This window comes from Peromyscus leucopus, chromosome 23 (assembly GCF_004664715.2).
Source record: "Peromyscus leucopus breed LL Stock chromosome 23, UCI_PerLeu_2.1, whole genome shotgun sequence".
Taxonomy (NCBI): domain Eukaryota; kingdom Metazoa; phylum Chordata; class Mammalia; order Rodentia; family Cricetidae; genus Peromyscus; species Peromyscus leucopus.
This window is the reverse complement of record NC_051082.1, coordinates 16,322,015-16,340,133: the sequence shown is the minus strand read 5'-3', so window position 1 is coordinate 16,340,133 and position 18,119 is coordinate 16,322,015. Positions and strand designations below refer to the sequence as shown.

Here is an 18,119-nt window from a genome sequence, read left to right as displayed (position 1 = left end):
CTGCCGGAGAGCTCTGCTGCTCTGCCTGGGACAGATGGGCCTGGAGTTGGCTTCGGGCTTAGATTGCTGCCCCTCCCCCCCCACACACTTTCAGAGTAGGGGCCTGGAGCTTTCCAGCAGGGTTGGAACTTGGAAAGCGCCCCCCCCCCCCAGCTCACTTTCTCCACCTGCAGTGGGTACAGACATATCCACAGAATTGGCTTTGTTATCATAATCATGATCCCGGGGGCCAGGCCCATAGTGTTAGTGCAGTGTGGACTGGGCAGGCCCCTGGAGTTTCTAGACGTAGGTCTAGCAGGACCCTGATGCCTGAGTTCTCTGGTGTTGGTGAGGAGAGAAGACGAAAGGATTCTAGCTCTTGAGACCCGTGGATGGTGTGTGTGACTGGAAGGAGGCAACACTCGAGGATGCTCATCGCGGTTAGTGTGCACAGTGGAGGGGGAGCCATCTGAGTACAGGAAAGAGCCAGCACAAAGGCCCTGTGGCCATCGGAGCTTACGTTCAGTGCTTTGCACAGAGGCCTGAATCAGGGAGTGTAGGGACCAATGGGCTTTTTGTCTTGGAGCCAGAGATTGTCAAAGCTTTATTTTTTTTAAAGACTTACTGTTTTTAATTATGTGCCTATGTATAGTATATGCACATGAGTGCTGGGTCCCGATTAGGCCAGAGGCCATCTGGTCCCCTAGAGAAGGAGTTGCAGGCATTTGTAAGCCGCCTGGCGTGGGTTCTGGGACTCGAACATCAGTCCTCTGCCAGAGCCTTCTCTCCTCCCCATTTATTTATGTGTGTGTTTGCACATCTGCCTGAGCGTATGTGTACCACATTCATGCACAGACCACAGAGGCCACAGGAAGGAGGCCAGAAGAGGGCATAGAATCTTCTGGTGCTGAATTAAGGCTGTTGTAAGCTACTTTATGGGTGCTGGGATCCAAACCCGGGTTCTCTGAGCCATCTCTCCATCTCTGGGATACCGTTCTATCCTTTTGCCTGCCTGGAGATAATGGGGAAACTGAGGCACATGGTCCCTGTAGAAAAGGCCTTAGCTCCAGGGGCATGCCGTCATGTACTAGGATTGCAGTTTGAGTCTCTGCACGTACACGGAAGTCCAGATTTCTGCCGGCGCTGAAGCTCAATACTGTTTTGCACCTGTACTCAGATTGGGGGACACAGCGCTCCCTGGGTTTTACTGCTCACGGAAAACAAGTGCTGCTGTTGTGGTGGTCCCTCCATCATAGCCCACCTTCCTCTTGGCAGCTCTGGTGAGCTATAACTCAACATGCCCAACAGCATGCCCCTTAGAGCACACAGTCTTGTGACCTTGGGTGTTTTTAGTGTCTCACGGTGTCACTCCAGACCAGGCCATCACCCTAGAGGAGACGTCCACACCCTTCCCAGCCGTGGTGTCCACGGATGCTCCAGTCCAGGGTCCTGTGAAGGGAACAGGGAATGTGGCCACTGTGTCTGGCCTCTCCTGCCCCGTGTTTTGGGGGCTCTTCTAGTGGGGGATGAGGGTCAGGGCTCCATGATATGGATGTCACGTTTTGCCCTGTGTCTTCCTTCAGCATCAGTCTGTGGGTATCTGTGTGGCTTAAGCAGTTTGTCAGGAACACTCATGAGTGAGTTGCTCTGGGGTGTACAGCCTCATCCCTCTTGAGTATGTGGGGCTAGCAGGAGTAGCCTTGTGTTTTTGTTTGATGTTTTGTAAATGGGTCACACTAGGTAGCCCAGGTTGGCCTTGAACTTACACAGTCTTCCCGCCCAGACTCCCCAGCACTGGTATGACAGGTGTCTTGCCACCATATCGAGCCTGGGCATGACCTTTAGAGGAGTTGTCCATCCATCTTCCTAAGCCTGTGTAGTATTTTATTTCAGTTTGAGTTTGCCAAAGCTGGCCATTAAAATGGCCATGGGCAACTGGGTGGTGGCAGTGCAGGTCTTTAATCCCGGCACTCGGGTGTCAGAGGCAAGCAGATCTCTATGAGTTTGAGGCCAGCCTGGTTTACAAAGAAATTCCAGGACAGCCAGGGCTGTGACACAGAGAAACCCTGTCTCGAACCATCAAGAAAAAAAAAAAAAAAAAAAAAGGAAAGAAAGAAAGAAAAGAAAAACAGCTAAGGGTGAGTGGATGACGGGATATCCGGGATATGCTGCTAAAACCCAAGGTGGAGCATGTGGCCAGATGGAACAGGGGTCAAGTGAAATCTGGTGAGGACAGCAGCGAAGGAGTCCCTGCCATGGGTGTGGACAGGTGGGACGGAGGGATGGAGGACTCAGGGTGACCTGTTCTTCCTGCCCCCTGTGTGCCTCAGGCAGCTTCAGCAGGGCGTCATCCTGTCTGCTCTCCCTGCTTGGCTGAGCGTGTGGCAGATGCGGGCAGTCGGCTGCTACCCGCAGGGCCTGTCGTATGCATGGCCCTGCCACAGCGGCGTCCGTGCCCCTCCATCTGCGGAGGGAGGCATGCGCTCTTCTGCTCTGCCCCCTGTGGCTCCAACCATGTCCTTCCCAGCTGTCAGCCCTTCTCACCCCAAAGGCTGGAGTTCCGGCTAACATGTTTTCATGTGGCTTGAGTGGGGATGGCCACCGTACCCAGGAGCACACAGGCCCCCCCACCCCCCCCCGGTACTTTCGAGAACCCACCCCGGATTTGTCCTCTGTCCAGGTTCTAGGGCTGTAGCCCATAGCTCAGCCCCCATCATTGAGATAATGAATCTTGCCCACCCCACAGGACAGGACTGTGCCCAGAACCGTACTTGGGCCCAGCAGACACAGGCTCCAGTTAGTGGAGTTCTTGGCCCCGTCCCAGGGGCCCAGCCTGCTCTGGGTTTGGGACACGAATAATCTCTAAGGAATCTCTCAATGTCCCTCCACCCTGATCCGGTTGAGTCTGTGGCCTTCTGGCCACTCCCTCAGGGCCCGAGTGGCCTAGGCACCCGGTTAGGGCTTTTCAGCTGTCTCTCTGCCCTGAGGCCATGTTGGAGCGTCGGTGTGGGGGGGCCGGAGGAGTGCTGCTAACCCAGCAGTGTGTGTTGGCTGGGGCACCCGGACCTCTGCTAAGGGCCTCCCTGGTGGGCTCCACCTTCCAGGGCTTGAAGGAGAAGCCATGGAGGCAGGACAGCCCCCTTTCCCAGGAAGGCCCTGCAGGAGCCTGTGGCTGATGCTCCAGCCTGACCTGACGCTTGTCCCTCCCCAGGCTGCTGTCACCAAGGCCCAGCCTCCTCACCCCGGCCGGCGATCCACGGGCCAGTACCTCGCCCCAGAAGCCGCTGGACCTGAAGCAGCTGAAGCAGCGAGCGGCCGCCATCCCCCCCATTGTGAGTAAACCCTGCATCCGAGGAGCCCACCTTGACCTTGACCTTGGCTTCCTGTGTGCTGAGCGGGGCGGGTGGGGGCTCTTCCCAGCAGGCCAGTGGCCCCCAGAGATGGCGATGCGTACGTAGGGCTGGTGATAGGGTAGGAAGACTGGGAGGAGTTGGGAGATCGGGAAGTCTGATGTGAGCGATCGCTCTCCAGAAGTTCTGCCACGTCCCAGGCAGCTGTGGCCAGCAAAGCCCCCAGACCCCAGCGATACCTCAGCCAGCTAATGTCCAGGCCTTATCAGGTCTATCTTCGGGGCCTTTGGGAACGGACACCTCATTTTCCAAAGACATTTGGCTGGCTGTAGCCCCTTCGGCCATTTCCCTTTTGAGATTTAGGCTTGACCTTTCCACTGAAGGTAGCAGTTCAGGGACATCCAGGCTGGCCTCACTGCTACCTCCCCAAAGCTCCCTTACTCCCGATTCCCAGTGATGTGGGGTGTCGGGTAGACTGGGCAACAGTGGGTCCCAGCACCCACCTGCTCAGGGCAGCTGAAACAGTCCCTTCTTAGGTGGTGGTGACCCCTATGTTTGATGTTAAGACTCTGCCTCCACATGGGGGCTTTTAAGGATATGGCTGCCTTTCTGTACCCGGCTTTCATGCCGGCCACACACAGCCATTCCGCAACCTGTCAACCTCTGACACGGGACTAGAATGTTCATGCCCGCCCCATACCCCCAGCAGGTCACCAAGGTCCATGAACCCCCCCGGGAGGACACAGTGCCCCCAAAGCCAGCTCCCCCTGTGCCTCCACCCACGCAGCACCTACAGCCAGAGGGTGACGTGTCCCAGCAGTCGGGAGGAAGTCCACGCGGCAAGAGCCGGAGCCCGGTACCTCCTGCCGAGAAAGAGGGTGAGTGTTGAGCACAGTGTGGTGAGAGTGAGGGACGACCCTCTCTCTGTGGGGCTCCCGTGGCAGTGCGGGCCAGCTGGGGACCAGCCCGGGGAGGCACAGTTGAGGTAGCAGATCACAGGACTTGGCCACAAGCAGCTTGAGCTGGGGGCTCTTGAGAAACTCCTGGTGCGTGTGTGCGTGTGCGTGTGCGTGTGTGTGTGTGTGTGTGTGTGTGTGCAGGCACGCGCACACATATGTGCATGCAAACATGTCTGTAGCCAGCTTCTCCTTCGGTGTGAATCAGTTCGCATGTGACCTTTGGGCTCCCTGAAGGGACCGTGCCGATCTCTGTCCCGGATCAAGAGCAGGGCTGACCTGAGCTGGACTGGCTAGGCTCTCCCTGGCTAACCCATGGCTTGCCCGCTGTCCACACCCCTTCGTCTTCAGCACACAGTCCAGAGCCTTCCATGTCAGTAGTGGGCGGCATCTGCCAGGGCTCCGTGGTACTTGGACATCTGTGCTGCCCTGGGATTGTGGGAGGGAGGTAAAGCCGCCACCTAAGCTGGCGGTGGCAGGCGGGAGGAACAAGTGGGTCAGGGCGGGGGCAGGGCAGTCTGGGTTGTGTGTCCAGTGAGGATCTGGCAAGGCGAGGTGGGGGTGGGGGGCAATGACGGGGGAAAAGGCCCTTCGGGGCCTAATCATCGCCAGAGGAGGTTGTGGCTGGCAGAGGAGTTGGGAGAGAAGATCAAAGAGGGGACCGAGGACTCTGATTGTGTAGCCCGATTGTGGAGCGTAGCTTTGAGTGACGGTGTGCTGGGGGAGGGGAGTGTCATCTGATGAGGGTTTGGGGGAAAAGTCAGCCTCTGATGCTTGTTGAGACAGGGCAGAAGGGAGTAGGGCAGGGGTGGGAGGCGGGCCGAGGAGACGCTCCTCCCAACAGCTCTAGGGTAGCCCGGACTTGACAGGTGGCCTTGGAAGTGGGAGGAAGGGGAGCCTTGCGTTTGTTCCGGAGGCCAAGCCAGCAGGACGTAGTGATGGCCCCTGGGGTACGAGGGCAGGGGTGTCTTGTTGGAGCTGGGGCCGGAGCGTGCTCCAGCGAGGGGTGGACTTCAATCGTCCAGGTGTGGTGTAGAACGGTGTTGTAAGAAGCCAGCCAGACTCAAGATGGTAGCCTGGGGTGGCCGTAGGGGAGGGGAGAGGCACTGGTCAGGCTCAGGCCAGGCAGCTGTGGCGGAGCAGGGCCTGGAGCCACCCAGGGCCAGCCAGGTCCTGCTGCGTCGGGGCCCCAGGCCCTGGGAAAAGAGCCAGCAGCCCATGGTCCCTGAAGCTGGTTCTGGGCCCATCCATGGGGCCAGGGCTGTGTTATTTCCTAGACCTCCTCCCTGGGGAACATTGCACCTGGCGGCAGGCTCTGTCTCTCACGTGGTCTGGCCACAGCTCTGCTCCCCAGGGGACACATGAACCCAGCATGCAGGAAGCCAGCTTTCTCTGTCCTGGCCCCGGCAGGGAGCCTCCGGGCCAGGAAGGTCCCTCGGGATCCCTGGGCCCGGCTGGAGGAACAGGTTGTCCATCCTGGCTCTTAGCCACCTGCCTGCCTTGGCTGGGTCTGACCCTGTTTCCTTCCAGCCCGCGACTTCCTCTCTGTCCCCCAGCTCTCCAGAGCCAAGCGGAACGGGGCAGCCAAGGTGTCCATGGAGCCAGGGCACCAGGTGTTTGAACTTCCGGGTTCAGAGCAAGCCCTGTATGTAGGTAGCGAATGTAAATCCCATGCCAGTTCCTCTGTGGGCCATCACCTCCGCGGGGCATGCGTTCAAGGCGAGTTTGGCCTTCCCTAAATTAGGAGAGATGTGGACGGTAGCACTCAGGCCTCTGGTTCTGCCACAACTCACCTTCAGTACAACCTAGGATTATGTGGAGGGAGCTCAATTTTTATTCTGAGACTGGGACCGCTGTCCTTCACAATTTCCGGGTGGGTTGTGATCCCCAGAATGTATCCAGCCAGGGCTTGCCGCTTAGAACAGATTGCAGCCGAGGTCAGAGCGAGCTCGTGGAGCCTTGGTGAGTGCTGGCCTGACTCTGAGCATCCAAGGCCCGAGAGGCACAGGCTCCGTGGGCCCTGGGGCACAGCCACAAGCACGGGTCATGGGCTGCAGCCAGCTGCCTGTGTTCCCAGCTCTCCCCTGCACTCAGCAGCTGGGACCTCAGTCTTTCCATGAGGACGGTGTGGGGACAAACGGGCTGTGACATCCAGGAGAGTGCTGCCTTTTGCTGTTGTTTTGTAGCCATGTGAGTTCCAATCCAGACATGGCCACATTTGGAAGGTGACTGGAGACCTCATCCAAAGGGTCTTGGTCACTGTCCTCTCTGTACGTACCCATACAGGCTCATCAAGGCCTGGCTGGGACTCAGCCCAGTGACTAGCTATGGTAGATGGCCGGCACCCAGACTCCCTGTGCCCCAGTGCTCATCTGGAGTGGCTGCTACAGCCACGTCCATTGCCATAGCGTGCAGTCCCTGAGCAGCAAGCCGGACCCACCACTCTTGGTCCTGTGCGCCGGGCTGGTGGCATTTGCAGGGAGCCATGAGCCAAAGATTAGCCCTCTGACACATGCCCCCTGTTGTGCCTCGAGACGGCCAGAGTGCAGTGGGTGCCAAGCCCTCTCGCCTGGCACAGATGGATGCCTATGGACTACCGATCCCAGAGCCCCATTCTGTGCCCAGTGGTTCCCTGTGGCCCATGCTGTGGGCCAGTCCCATACCAAGCAAGTGTCGTGGGGACATGCGTGGCAGCACACCCGTGCTACCATGTCCCCACGCCCCCCTTGCTGGGGTCCTGTCACAGCTGGCCAGTGGGGTGCAGGGTATAGGGATGGCAGAGCACTCCCTGACTGCCCACCTCTTTCCTCCTTCAGCAGAGAAACCTTCATTCTTTCCGGCCTTCCCTACTGAAGGCCCGAAGCTACCTACTGAGCCCCCACGCTGGACATCGGGCCTGCCCTTCCCCATCCCTCCACGGGAGGTGATCAAGACTTCCCCGCACGCCCCAGACCCCTCTGCCTTCTCCTACACACCTCCTGGTGAGTCAGCACACCGCTAATTAGGCCTCTGCAGTCAGCGGCAACCGGCTCTTTACGCTGGCCCAGGACTGCACAGTGGAGGGTCCCGGTCGGACGAGACCAGGCTGACGGTTTGGCCTGCTCAGTGCTGGGAAGCTGGGGACCTTCCGAGACCTGAGAAAGCTCCCACACTGCCTGTGGTGGCCGTGGGGAAGTGCTGGAGCTGGCCATGGGGAGGCCTAGCATGGGAGATGCTTTCCACCAGGGGCTAAGCCAGAGAGTGGCCATGGGGGGAAGAGGGAGGGCAGCCTTGGTTGACGTGCTGGGAGACTGGTTGGAGAGCCACCTAGGTTTTCTATTCTTGATGGGCCTCGGCACCATTAAAAGGGGGCCAGCCCAGGTAGAGCTGATGCTGAAGGACGAGTGTACCAAGGGAGATTGGGGAGCAGGGAGAGGCATGCCAGGGAGAAGGAACAGCATGTGCAGAGGGCCAGGAAGAATAGGGACACTTGAGGCACCAGATCAAGCTGTCACAGCAGAACATTACTACCCAGGGAGCTCAGGGATCCCCAGTCACGTGCCACTGAATTCATCCATGCCAAAGGTGACTCTCCTGAAGGCTATGGGGAGCCATCTCAGGCTCATGGAGGGGATGGCCTGCTGACTTTGGAAAAGACCCTTTGACCCCTGTGAGGAGAGGAGAATCCTAGGGAAGGAGTGGAAATGGGGTGCTGGCTTAGAGGCTTGGGTGTGGAAAGGGAGATGATGGTGTCGGTATGGAAGGACAGTCCAGAACTTTGGGGTTCCGGTGGAAGGCTCAGGTCACGGAACAGAGACGTGTGGTGCAGAGGAGCCCCCCAGTATATACGTAATGTTTGCTTGCAGGTCACCCACTGCCTCTGGGCCTCCACGACAGTGTCCGGCCGGTCCTGCCGCGCCCCCCCATCTCTAACCCCCCGCCCCTTATCTCCTCTGCCAAGCATCCCGGCGTACTTGAGAGGCAGCTAGGTGCCATCTCCCAGGTGAGTGCCTCTTGGCCTGGGTCTCCCATCATGGGCATAGTCAAGCCGTCTCATGTTCCCAGGGGTGCTGCTGGGTGGTGGCTAGCGCCCTCACTCCTCTCTTCGGGCCAGTCTTGGGGGCTGTCTAGATCAGAGGCTGTGCATTCCACTGTACGGCCTCGCCCTCCGTTAAGTGGGAGGGTAGGGGGCTGTAGCTGCAGCAGGCTGTGGGGTGTCGTGTGGCAAGCCCTTGATCACCTCTGCAGCCTGCCTGCCCTCACCACATGCGTGTGCCAAGCGTTCACACTGTGTCCTCTACATGAGCGCCAGCCGTGGGTGGGTGTTGGCCCGTCCACGGTCCTGCACCTGAGAGGGCCAGCAGCCCCGTTTCTGACCTGTGTATCCTCAGGCCCTAGGCAGGGCTCTCCCTGTGGTTGAGTCTGGCTGTGACCTACTCCCTTGCCCTGGCAGGGAATGTCTGTGCAGCTTCGAGTCCCCCACTCAGAACATGCCAAGGCCCCCATGGGCCCTCTCACCATGGGGCTGCCTCTGTCTGTGGACCCTAAGAAGCTGGGTAAGTGCCCATAACCCTTTGCTTCCTGTGACCTGTGCTGAGGGGGTGAGCCATCTTGGCCTGGCTGGGGAGCCCAGTGGGAGGGGCAGTCTTGAGACCTCTGTGTATTGTCTCCCCCACCCCCAGCCCCATTCAGTGGAGTGAAGCAGGAGCAGTTGTCCCCCCGGGCCAGGCTGGGCCACCTGAGAGTCTGGGGGTGCCCACTGCTCAGGAGACATCTGTGCTGAGAGGTAAGGCCTGGCCAATCCCCTTCACCTCCTAGAGAGACCGAAAGTCCACCTCATGACTGCCTCCTCAGCCTTGCGACATCGACAGGATAGTTGGATGGCTTTCAGGCTTGGGGCGCTAAGAGCTGTGTCTTATGCCTTCCAGGGACGGCACTGGGCTCCACCGCCAGCGGGAGCATCACCAAGGGCCTCCCCAGCACCCGGGCCGCAGACGGCCCCAGCTACCGCGGCTCTATCACCCACGTAGGTGCCGGGAGCGGGGTGGAGCAGGCAGGCAGGCAGGCAGAGCGGGTTGGGGTGGGATGAGATGATCTCCGAGCAGACCAGAGATGATGCGCCGAATGGTCACTGTGCCGTGTGGGGTCAGGCCTGGATGATTGATCAAACAGGTGTCGTGTCTCAGGCACTTAGGTGTGGCGGCCACCAACCACAGCTAGGGATAGCCAGGCGGGGGTAAGCAGAGTGTCAGGAGTCGCAAATCAGTGAAGTGCCTGGACTCAGAAAGTCACCGGGGCCAGGAAGAGAGGGAAGTGACGTTAGCTAGTGTGGCCAGAAGAGGTAGCTGGAGCAGGGTTGGAGGGTTGGCAGCTGGCTCCTGGCATATCACCCAGTGGTGGGTGCCAGACTTAGTACCACTGTGTGTGGTCAGGACCCGCGTCTCCCCCCACCCACCCACCCCCCGCCAGAGGGCTTCCAACCACAGGCCTGCCCACCACAGTGCCCTTTGACTCACTATGGGGGCCAACTTTGATGCCCCAGGCTTCCCCTCGAGTCTGTTTGGAAATTGTGGCCTTTTGAAGGCAAAGAGCAAAAGCTGCGGGCAAAAGTTCAGCCATATGCCCTGGCGGCAGCGGCCTTCCCTGACTCAGTTTCTCCTCTGACAGAAATATTACTGTCAGGAGAGTTATTCTAAGGCGGTCTTAGGGCACAAGGCCAGCATGAAGAGCTTCAGGGGCCAGGTCTAAGGGGTGCCGGTGACCCTTTCCGTTGATTTGGGCTTGTGGAGAGTGAGGTCAGCACTCTAAGGCCTGTCTGTTGGGGACCATCAGTGACAGAGGTATTGGTGAGACCCCCATGGGTGGCGGGTAGAGACCACGGACCCTACTGTTGTCTGGCGACCCTGGAGCCCTAGGCCAGGCAGCCTCGTGTCCTGCTCAGCTCCCGGGATTGCACTCAGGTCTCGGGGCAGCCTCAGTGGACCAGGGTGGCTCCCCATGTTCTTTGGGTTTTGTCCAGTGGGCTCTGCAGAGCCGAGCCGTGGTCTGTCTGCATTTCCGTCCTCAGAGGACAGTCCCTCCATGCTTGGAGTTCCCAGACCCTGCCTCCCCTTTCCCCAGAGCCTGTCTGGATTTTCTTACCGTTCACCTGACCCGGCTCTGGGTAAAGGGGAGGCACCCAGAATTAGCCCATACTGCTCCCGCCCCATGGGGACCACTCAGCAGAGCAAGCCCCACGGGAGACACGGCCATCACTGAATCTGCCCCTGAGGTCACAAAAGAGAGAGCTCAGAATTTGGGGGCGCTTTGTTAGGGCCTCTGAGAGTCAAGCCAGAGTCCTCACTATGTGGATGTGTTAACTAGTTCTCAGAAAAGTGGAGTAACTTGCTGACAGTAATCAGCAACTTGGGGTAGCCGCCCCCTCTTATCCCCTGTGGCTTGGCTGCAGAGCTACACCTAATGGCCCCACTCACGCTCCCAGAAGTCACCTGACGTGAATACTGCCCCCCAAGACTGAAGGCTGTTCGTGGGACACCTCCTCCTGGTGGGGCTTACCCCGTCTCAATCAGTGTTTCTTAGCTGGTCAGGCTGGTCTCCAGGGACATCAGGTGGCATCTAGAGACATGTTTACTAGTGACAGTGGACAGGGCATGGAGGAGTGTTGAGTCAATAGCCGCTGGCAGTTCCAGGCCAGGAAAAGGTTGCTGAGTGATCATGACTGCCCCATACCTCAGTTTCCCCATCTGAAGTAGATAGAGTAATAACATCCAGCCTGATGTGGTGGCTCAGACCCGTAGTCCCAGTTCTTGGAAGGCTGAGGCAGGAGGATGGTGCATTCTAGGCTAACCGGAACTATATAGAGTGAGAGACCTTGTCTCTGTGAGACAATGCGATCCTACTCTTGATGGCGTCTGTAGGAGAGTTCGAGTGAAAGACGGGTGGTGGCCACAGCGCTGGCGCTAGGGGGCCAGGATGAGGGAGACGAGCAAGGGGCAGCGCTGAGTGAGGGTCTGTGTGTGTTCTGTGCATGCTTCGTGGGGTGGGGGCGTGTGTGTGGGGTTGCCGAGAGTCACCCGCAGGTCCGGGTGCTTACCCCTCCGCCCCTATAGGGCACGCCCGCTGACGTCCTTTACAAGGGCACCATCAGCAGGATTGTCGGTGAGGACAGCCCAAGTCGCCTTGACCGGGCACGGGAGGACACCCTGCCCAAGGGCCACGTCATCTACGAGGGCAAGAAGGGCCACGTCCTGTCCTATGAAGGTGGGTACAGACGACAAACCAACCATGAGGTTAGGTGGGGTGCCTGTGCCTGTCCCCCTTTCTTTCCATTTCCAGGCTCTCTGTTCTCAGGACAGACGTAGCAGGGACACCGGGAGCAAGAGCACATCGGACAGACGGACGGTACCTGTCTGTCTGCCAGCTCAGGATGCCCCTGCCAGGGGTGTGTGGGAAAACCCTTGTTGATTAGAAGTCATGAAGACCAGACTGCAGGATGTGTCCCCAGACAGCCAGTTGTGGCCAGTCTACACTTGGCTGAGCGGGGAGGTCCTCTGAGGGCGGAAGGCAGGCACGAGCCTTTGGAGTATGCACTGGCTCCTCTAGGTAGCCTTGACAGGTTGAGGGCTGGGCCTCGGTTCTGCCCACCTCCCATAGGAGGAGGTGGATATACTCAAGGTCCTTCTGTGAGGGCGCCGTCCTGGCCCTGGAGGGACAAGGCAGCCCTGGTTAGGGAGGAGGCTACGGGGCCTGTAGAGACAGGTAGAGCTGAGGAAGCATTCTGATAGGCATACAGCGGAGGTCAGGGCTAGCCTTGGCTTCCCCCAACATAGGCTGGGGGCACTTTTGAGCGCCACGACAGGGAAAATCTGTGGTAGAGCTGTGACACACTACTCTCTGGCCATAAAAAGCAACCAGTGCACCCCAAGAGTTGAGGAACCCATGGCTGAGGAAGCATCTCCCAATGGCCAGGTTCCCGTCCCCAGTGATGCCAGCTGCAGGCCTGGGGTCTGCCAGCTTCTCTTTCCTTGAGCCCCACAGTCCTGGAGGTACAAGTGGGCCCACGTGGCTCTGGCACCTGCCAGTGGAGCACAGTCTTGGGGACAAGGCCAGCTGCGTGTCCCAGTGACAGCCCGCGGTGATGATAAGCTGGCTGACGGAGGTCCTAGCCAGAGTCACAGCTTGGGAGCCTCCACAGGCTCAGATTGTGACCTTCCAGCCTGTCTGTTTGGAGCTTTGGATGCCCTCTGGGTCCTTCCTGGGCCCAGTGGGTCTGAGGCAGTTCAGGGTGTTACCCACTGTCCGCCCCAGCCCCAGCGGCCAGCCCTGTCTTTGTGGTCCCCCAGGTCTCAAAAGGTCCAGGTTACCAGGGAAAGCGACGCTCCTCACTGCCGAGCACGCTGAGACACAAGTGTGACAGCTTCACGTGGGCCTTGGGCCCGGTGCTCACACACACCTGTGCACACGCAGATCCGCGGACGTTTATGGGGCTTCCCTGTGTACTCAGACTTGGTTAATGTGCCTAGACCCATGGGCACAGAGGCACACCCACCTCCATGAGCGTGGGCGGCACCAGCCTGCTCTTCCCCGCCCAGAGCAATTCTGAGCTGGTTTGAGGGTCCCCCAAGCTCAGCCCCCGTGCCGTCCAGCCGTGGGATGGCAGGGCCTGCTTCCAGCTCTGCCTGTTTGCGGGCCAAACCCCATGCCTGTGGTGCCAGCACCCTGCTGACACCCCACACTACACGTGCTTTCTGGCCCCCAGGTGGTATGTCCGTGTCCCAGTGCTCCAAGGAGGACGGCAGGAGCAGCTCAGGCCCGCCCCACGAGACTGCCGCCCCGAAGCGCACCTATGACATGATGGAGGGCCGGGTGGGCAGGACCATCACCTCAGCCAGCATCGAGGGTGAGTGTCCTGCTGTCGTGGCCCACCAGGGCCAGGCGCTGTCCCAGGAGTCTCCGAGACACACAGGCTGGAGTGGAAAGGGAGGTGGCCTCGTGACATGCCTGGAAGGAGCCAGCCAGTGGCTGGCCCAACGTTAACAGAGAAACTGAGGCTCGACTTAGAGCAGGGTGGGGCCCGGGGAAAGGGGCACTGACTTGCTGGGTGTCATGGTGGACGCGGCTGTTGGTGGACCCCGGCCCTCCCGGACACCATACGGTGACGCCACCCCTGCCCTCCCCAGGACTCATGGGCCGCGCCATCCCTGAGCAGCACAGTCCTCACCTCAAGGAGCAGCATCACATCCGAGGCTCCATCACACAAGGTACGCTCCCCTCCCCCACTCCCCCGCCCCCGCCCCTTGGTGCGATTCTGTCCCCAGGCCGAACATAGGCTAGGGATTTGGAAACAGAGGGCGAGCCCCCCACCCCTACCCCCCATCCATGGACTTTTCTTGCTTCGCTCAGACTGCTTTAGCTCAGTCTTTGCGATGAGCTTCACAATGTGGTTTCAGTTTGTGTATGCCCTTCATCCGAAGAAACGGGTTCAGAGAAGTCAGTTTGCACACCCAAGTTCACACAGGAAAAGGGGGTTTGTTCTCAGCCGGGCCAGCTCCCGGCCTCACTGCTGGGAGCCCCCCCAGGCTGAGCAGGCCCAGGCCGTGGAGAGTCAGTGCTGTTTGCCTGGCAGGAATCCCGCGGTCATATGTGGAGGCCCAGGAGGACTACTTACGTCGGGAGGCCAAGCTCTTGAAGCGAGAGGGCACCCCGCCGCCCCCACCGCCCCCGCGGGACCTGACTGAGTCCTACAAGACCCGGCCCCTGGACCCTCTGGGCCCCCTGAAGCTGAAGCCAGCTCACGAGGGTGTGGTAGCGACTGTGAAGGAGGCGGGCCGCTCGATCCACGAGATCCCGCGGGAGGAGCTGCGCCGCACGCCTGAGCTACCCCTGGCCCCGCGGCCTCTCAAGGAGGGTTCCATCACCCAGGTATCAGGAGCACATAGGAGGGCTGGGGCACCGCGAAGCCCAGGGCGGTTCTCGTACTGACCCCATTGCATGGGTGCATAAGTTGAGGCCCAGAGAGGTTAGCAACTTGCTCTGGGTCACTGATGGCATTTGCGAAACCCAAGTCTTGCGTCCCTAACTCTGTCACTTCGCTGCTCTCAACATCTCTACCCGCACATGTGCGTTAAGAAGCTCCACGGGGACCTGGTTCCACCCCGGGGCCACTGTCCCCTCCCATGGTCATGGCTTTGACGGGGTAGAGAAAGACAAAACAGCTGGACAATGGTATCTAGGGAGGGACTGTCACCTGATGCCAGGGACACCCACTGATGGACCAGAATGGTTCTAGAGAATCCTTTTGAACATTAAGGTGCCACCCCTCTTTTAGGACAGTAAAAAAAATATTGGACCCTCCTGAATCCCAGCACTTGGGAGGCTGAGTCAGGAGGATTGGAAGTTGGAGGCAAACTAGACACAGCAATTCTCTGGCTTAATGCCCTACCCCAAAGTTTTGACGTTTAACAATAACAGAAACACTGAGTAGAAATTAAGATCTGGGGCCTAGCTGTGCCCCATCCTGGCTAAGGCCATGGAATCCTCTCCACGATGTCCAGTGTACAGTCCCCTTCTCCGTGGTGCCCTCTGAGACCTGATTGTGAATGTAATGCCAGTCCTGGACCCGGAGCCACAGCCCGGGGTCACAGGTGCGCCTGGCTGTGGAATTCCATAGTGTTGCAGGATGGTGGGGGTCCCGCTGGCTGGGGAAGGTTGTGTTCACCCGCAGTTGGCCTCACCCTGGCCCCCCTGGATCAGTGCGTGGCCCTGGGGCTGCAAGCAGGGCACCCAGCCTGTTGGACATCATATCCTAGTGGAGGTCTCCGTCCATCTGCCCAAGGGGTTTGAGATGCCCCATCCTGTGCAGAAGGACCGGAAGGGCGGAACTGGACAGCCAGGTATAGACCTGCATCCTCTTCCCAGGGCACGCCACTCAAGTATGACTCCGGGGCACCGTCCACTGGCACCAAGAAACACGATGTGCGCTCCATCATCGGCAGCCCCGGCCGGCCTTTCCCGGCCCTGCACCCACTGGACATGATGGCTGACGCCCGGGCTCTGGAGCGTGCCTGCTATGAGGAGAGTCTAAAGAGCCGGTCAGGGACCACCAGTGGTGCGGGAGGCTCCATCACACGTGGAGCCCCGGTCGTAGTACCCGAGCTGGGCAAGCCACGGCAAAGCCCACTGGCCTACGAAGACCACGGGGCACCCTTCACCAGCCACCTACCACGCGGCTCCCCTGTGACCACGCGGGAGCCCACGCCACGCCTTCAGGAAGGTGAGGGAGGGAGGCTCCCACAGGTGGCCCGTGGTGGGGAGGGGACAGGTCACTCTCTGCCAGGTACCCTGGCCTCTGCCTCCTGTCACAGCCGATCCATCTGCTGCCCCGCCTCCACACTGCATACAGAGGTTCTCCTCCGTTCCCTCTTACCACAATGTTTTAAATCATTGAAGTCAAGGCCGAGGAGCAGGCTCAGTGGCCAAGGACATGCCGCACAAGCGTGAGGACCTAAGTCACTGGTGCAAGCTCACGCACATCTGTAATCCTCATGCTTCACAGTGGGATGGAAGAGTGTCCTGAAGGCCACAGCCCCTGAATGACAGTCCCTGTCTCAGAGGTGGCAGAAAGTGAAGACTGGCCTTTGAAATTGTCTTCTGACACACTCTGTCTCTGTCACACACACACACACACCATAGCACGTGTGCACTTACACTCATGTGTACACACACACATGCATGCACACAAACGCACACTGTGGCACGTGTGCACTTAACTCATGCACACACACACAAATTACAGTAGTAATAGTTTCAGTGAAGCGTTCCCACCCCCTAGCGTACATCTTCCCAGTACTGTCGCTGTGGTCTAGAGCACCCATGTGGGGTCCCCTCCGCCATTCTGCTTCTCTGATTCTCTCAGCTCCACCCTCTCCTTGACTTCCTCTGCCCTTCTCAGCTCCCTTCCACACATGCAGCCTTTGCGTGTGCTGGCCCTCCATCCAGAAGGCTCCCCCTTCTGTTTCTAGCCAACCCCTGGGTACCCCATGTCCCCCTGTTCAGATGTCAGGGCCTGGGGAGACTATGGTCACCCCCAGCCACATCCTGTGACATTGAGAGATTGTATTCAACAATTCCCTTAAGCCCATGTGTTCCCTACCTTGTCATCCATCTCCTGCCTGTGACAGTGGTTCCTTGGGGTTCAGGGATCTTGTCAGCTTTGTTCTTGGGGTGATCCCTCTTCTCATCATAGGAACTGCTGGTCTGTGGTTAATTCAGACTGATGCAATGAATTAATGAACAGTGATCATGGAGTAAATTAATGTTGTCATGAGGAGCAGAGAGGCCAGAGACTCTGGACCTTCTGACAGCATAGGCCAGTGGCTCTGCCCTGAGACTGAGGCTGAGACCACGGTGGCTTGTCTCCACAGGCAGCCTTCTGTCCAGCAAGGCGTCCCAGGACCGGAAGCTGACGTCGACACCCCGGGAAATCGCCAAGTCCCCACACAGCACCGTGCCCGAGCACCACCCCCACCCCATCTCCCCCTACGAGCACTTGCTTCGGGGCGTAAGCGGTGTGGACCTGTACCGTGGCCACATCCCGCTGGCCTTTGACCCCACCTCCATACCCCGAGGCATCCCTCTGGATGCAGGTGGGTACCCTGGGCCTGTAGACTTGGGGGTCAGTGGTGGCTTGAGGGGGGCAGTCAGGGTCTGGAGAGTGGGGGATAGGTTTAGCGCTGCCGTCACTAGCAGATTCTAGGGGCTGGGCTGGGCTTCACGTGTCTCAGTGGGCTGCTTTTCCTGTGGGACTCACCTGTGCCTTGCGAGTGCATTAAATGAGGCTCCAGTGTGTGCCATGAGGTGGGGCCTTTTTAAAGCCTCCTTTGTTAGGGTGCCAGGATCTGTATTTTAGTGCATTATGTCAGGGAAAGCTTCCCAAGGCACTGACAGTAAACACCCCACATGATCAGGGAGCAAGTCTTAAGCTCTGTGTGTGCGTTGGGGAGGCGTGTGGGTGCAGAGGTGGGGAGCATGAAGACCAGGCATGGGCCACCTGACCCTCCCTCCCTCCCCAGCCTACTACCTGCCTCGGCACCTGGCCCCCAGCCCCGCCTACCCGCACCTGTATCCGCCTTACCTCATCCGTGGCTACCCTGACACTGCGGCCCTGGAGAACCGCCAGACCATCATCAACGACTACATCACCTCGCAGCAGATGCACCACAACGCTGCCTCCGCCATGGCCCAGCGCGCCGATATGCTGAGGGGCCTGTCACCAAGAGAGTCCTCGCTGGCCCTCAATTACGCCGCCGGCCCACGAGGTGAGTTGCCTAGGACAGTGCCCATCCCCAGAGCCTCATCCTGTACCTTCCTGTGCTGTGGGCAAGAGATACTAGTGTCCCTGTGCATCCGACACTACGCAAGGTGGGCAGAACGGGCCACGTGGCTGCCACTGGGTGCCTCCCGTTGGCGGGTGGAGTAGGTGGCACATGCTGGCTCCTCGGGGAAGAGGGGAGGTGCCTCGCGCATCAGTTCCCATCCAGCAACTGTGTGAGGAGCAGGCGCCCCTTGCTGTCTGTCTCGCACATGGGCCTTTCCTTGCTGTTCTGAGTCCTTGGGGTGAGGTATCTTTCGGCATCCAAGAGATCAGAACACAGGCTAGGCCTTGTGTGCTATCACCCACCTCTAAGAACTCAGGAGGTAGAAGCGGGAGGATCGGGAGTTCAAGGCCATCCTCAGCTACATAGAGTTTGAGGCTAGCCTGGGCTACCTGAGACACTCTCAATGCAAATAACAAAAAAGAAAGAGAAAAGCATGTGCGGCTGTTCGGAGCACTGATTCCTAGAGCCTTGGCACAGCC

General features: G+C 59.1%; 1 protein-coding gene across 1 annotated transcript in view; it reads left to right on the top strand.

Annotated features, from left to right (window-relative positions):
- Ncor2 (nuclear receptor corepressor 2) overlaps positions 1-18,119 on the top strand; it is a 150,017-nt gene that overhangs the window by 119,901 nt on the left and 11,997 nt on the right. Inside the window, 15 exon segments of the mRNA XM_028894308.2 lie at positions 3,191-3,311; positions 4,036-4,207; positions 7,102-7,266; positions 8,131-8,267; positions 8,718-8,820; positions 8,947-8,982; positions 8,985-9,050; positions 9,193-9,290; positions 11,374-11,524; positions 13,023-13,163; positions 13,444-13,524; positions 13,890-14,185; positions 15,182-15,536; positions 16,687-16,908; positions 17,335-17,580. Of these exon segments, the coding sequence (XP_028750141.1) occupies positions 3,191-3,311; positions 4,036-4,207; positions 7,102-7,266; positions 8,131-8,267; positions 8,718-8,820; positions 8,947-8,982; positions 8,985-9,050; positions 9,193-9,290; positions 11,374-11,524; positions 13,023-13,163; positions 13,444-13,524; positions 13,890-14,185; positions 15,182-15,536; positions 16,687-16,908; positions 17,335-17,580 (2,390 nt within the window).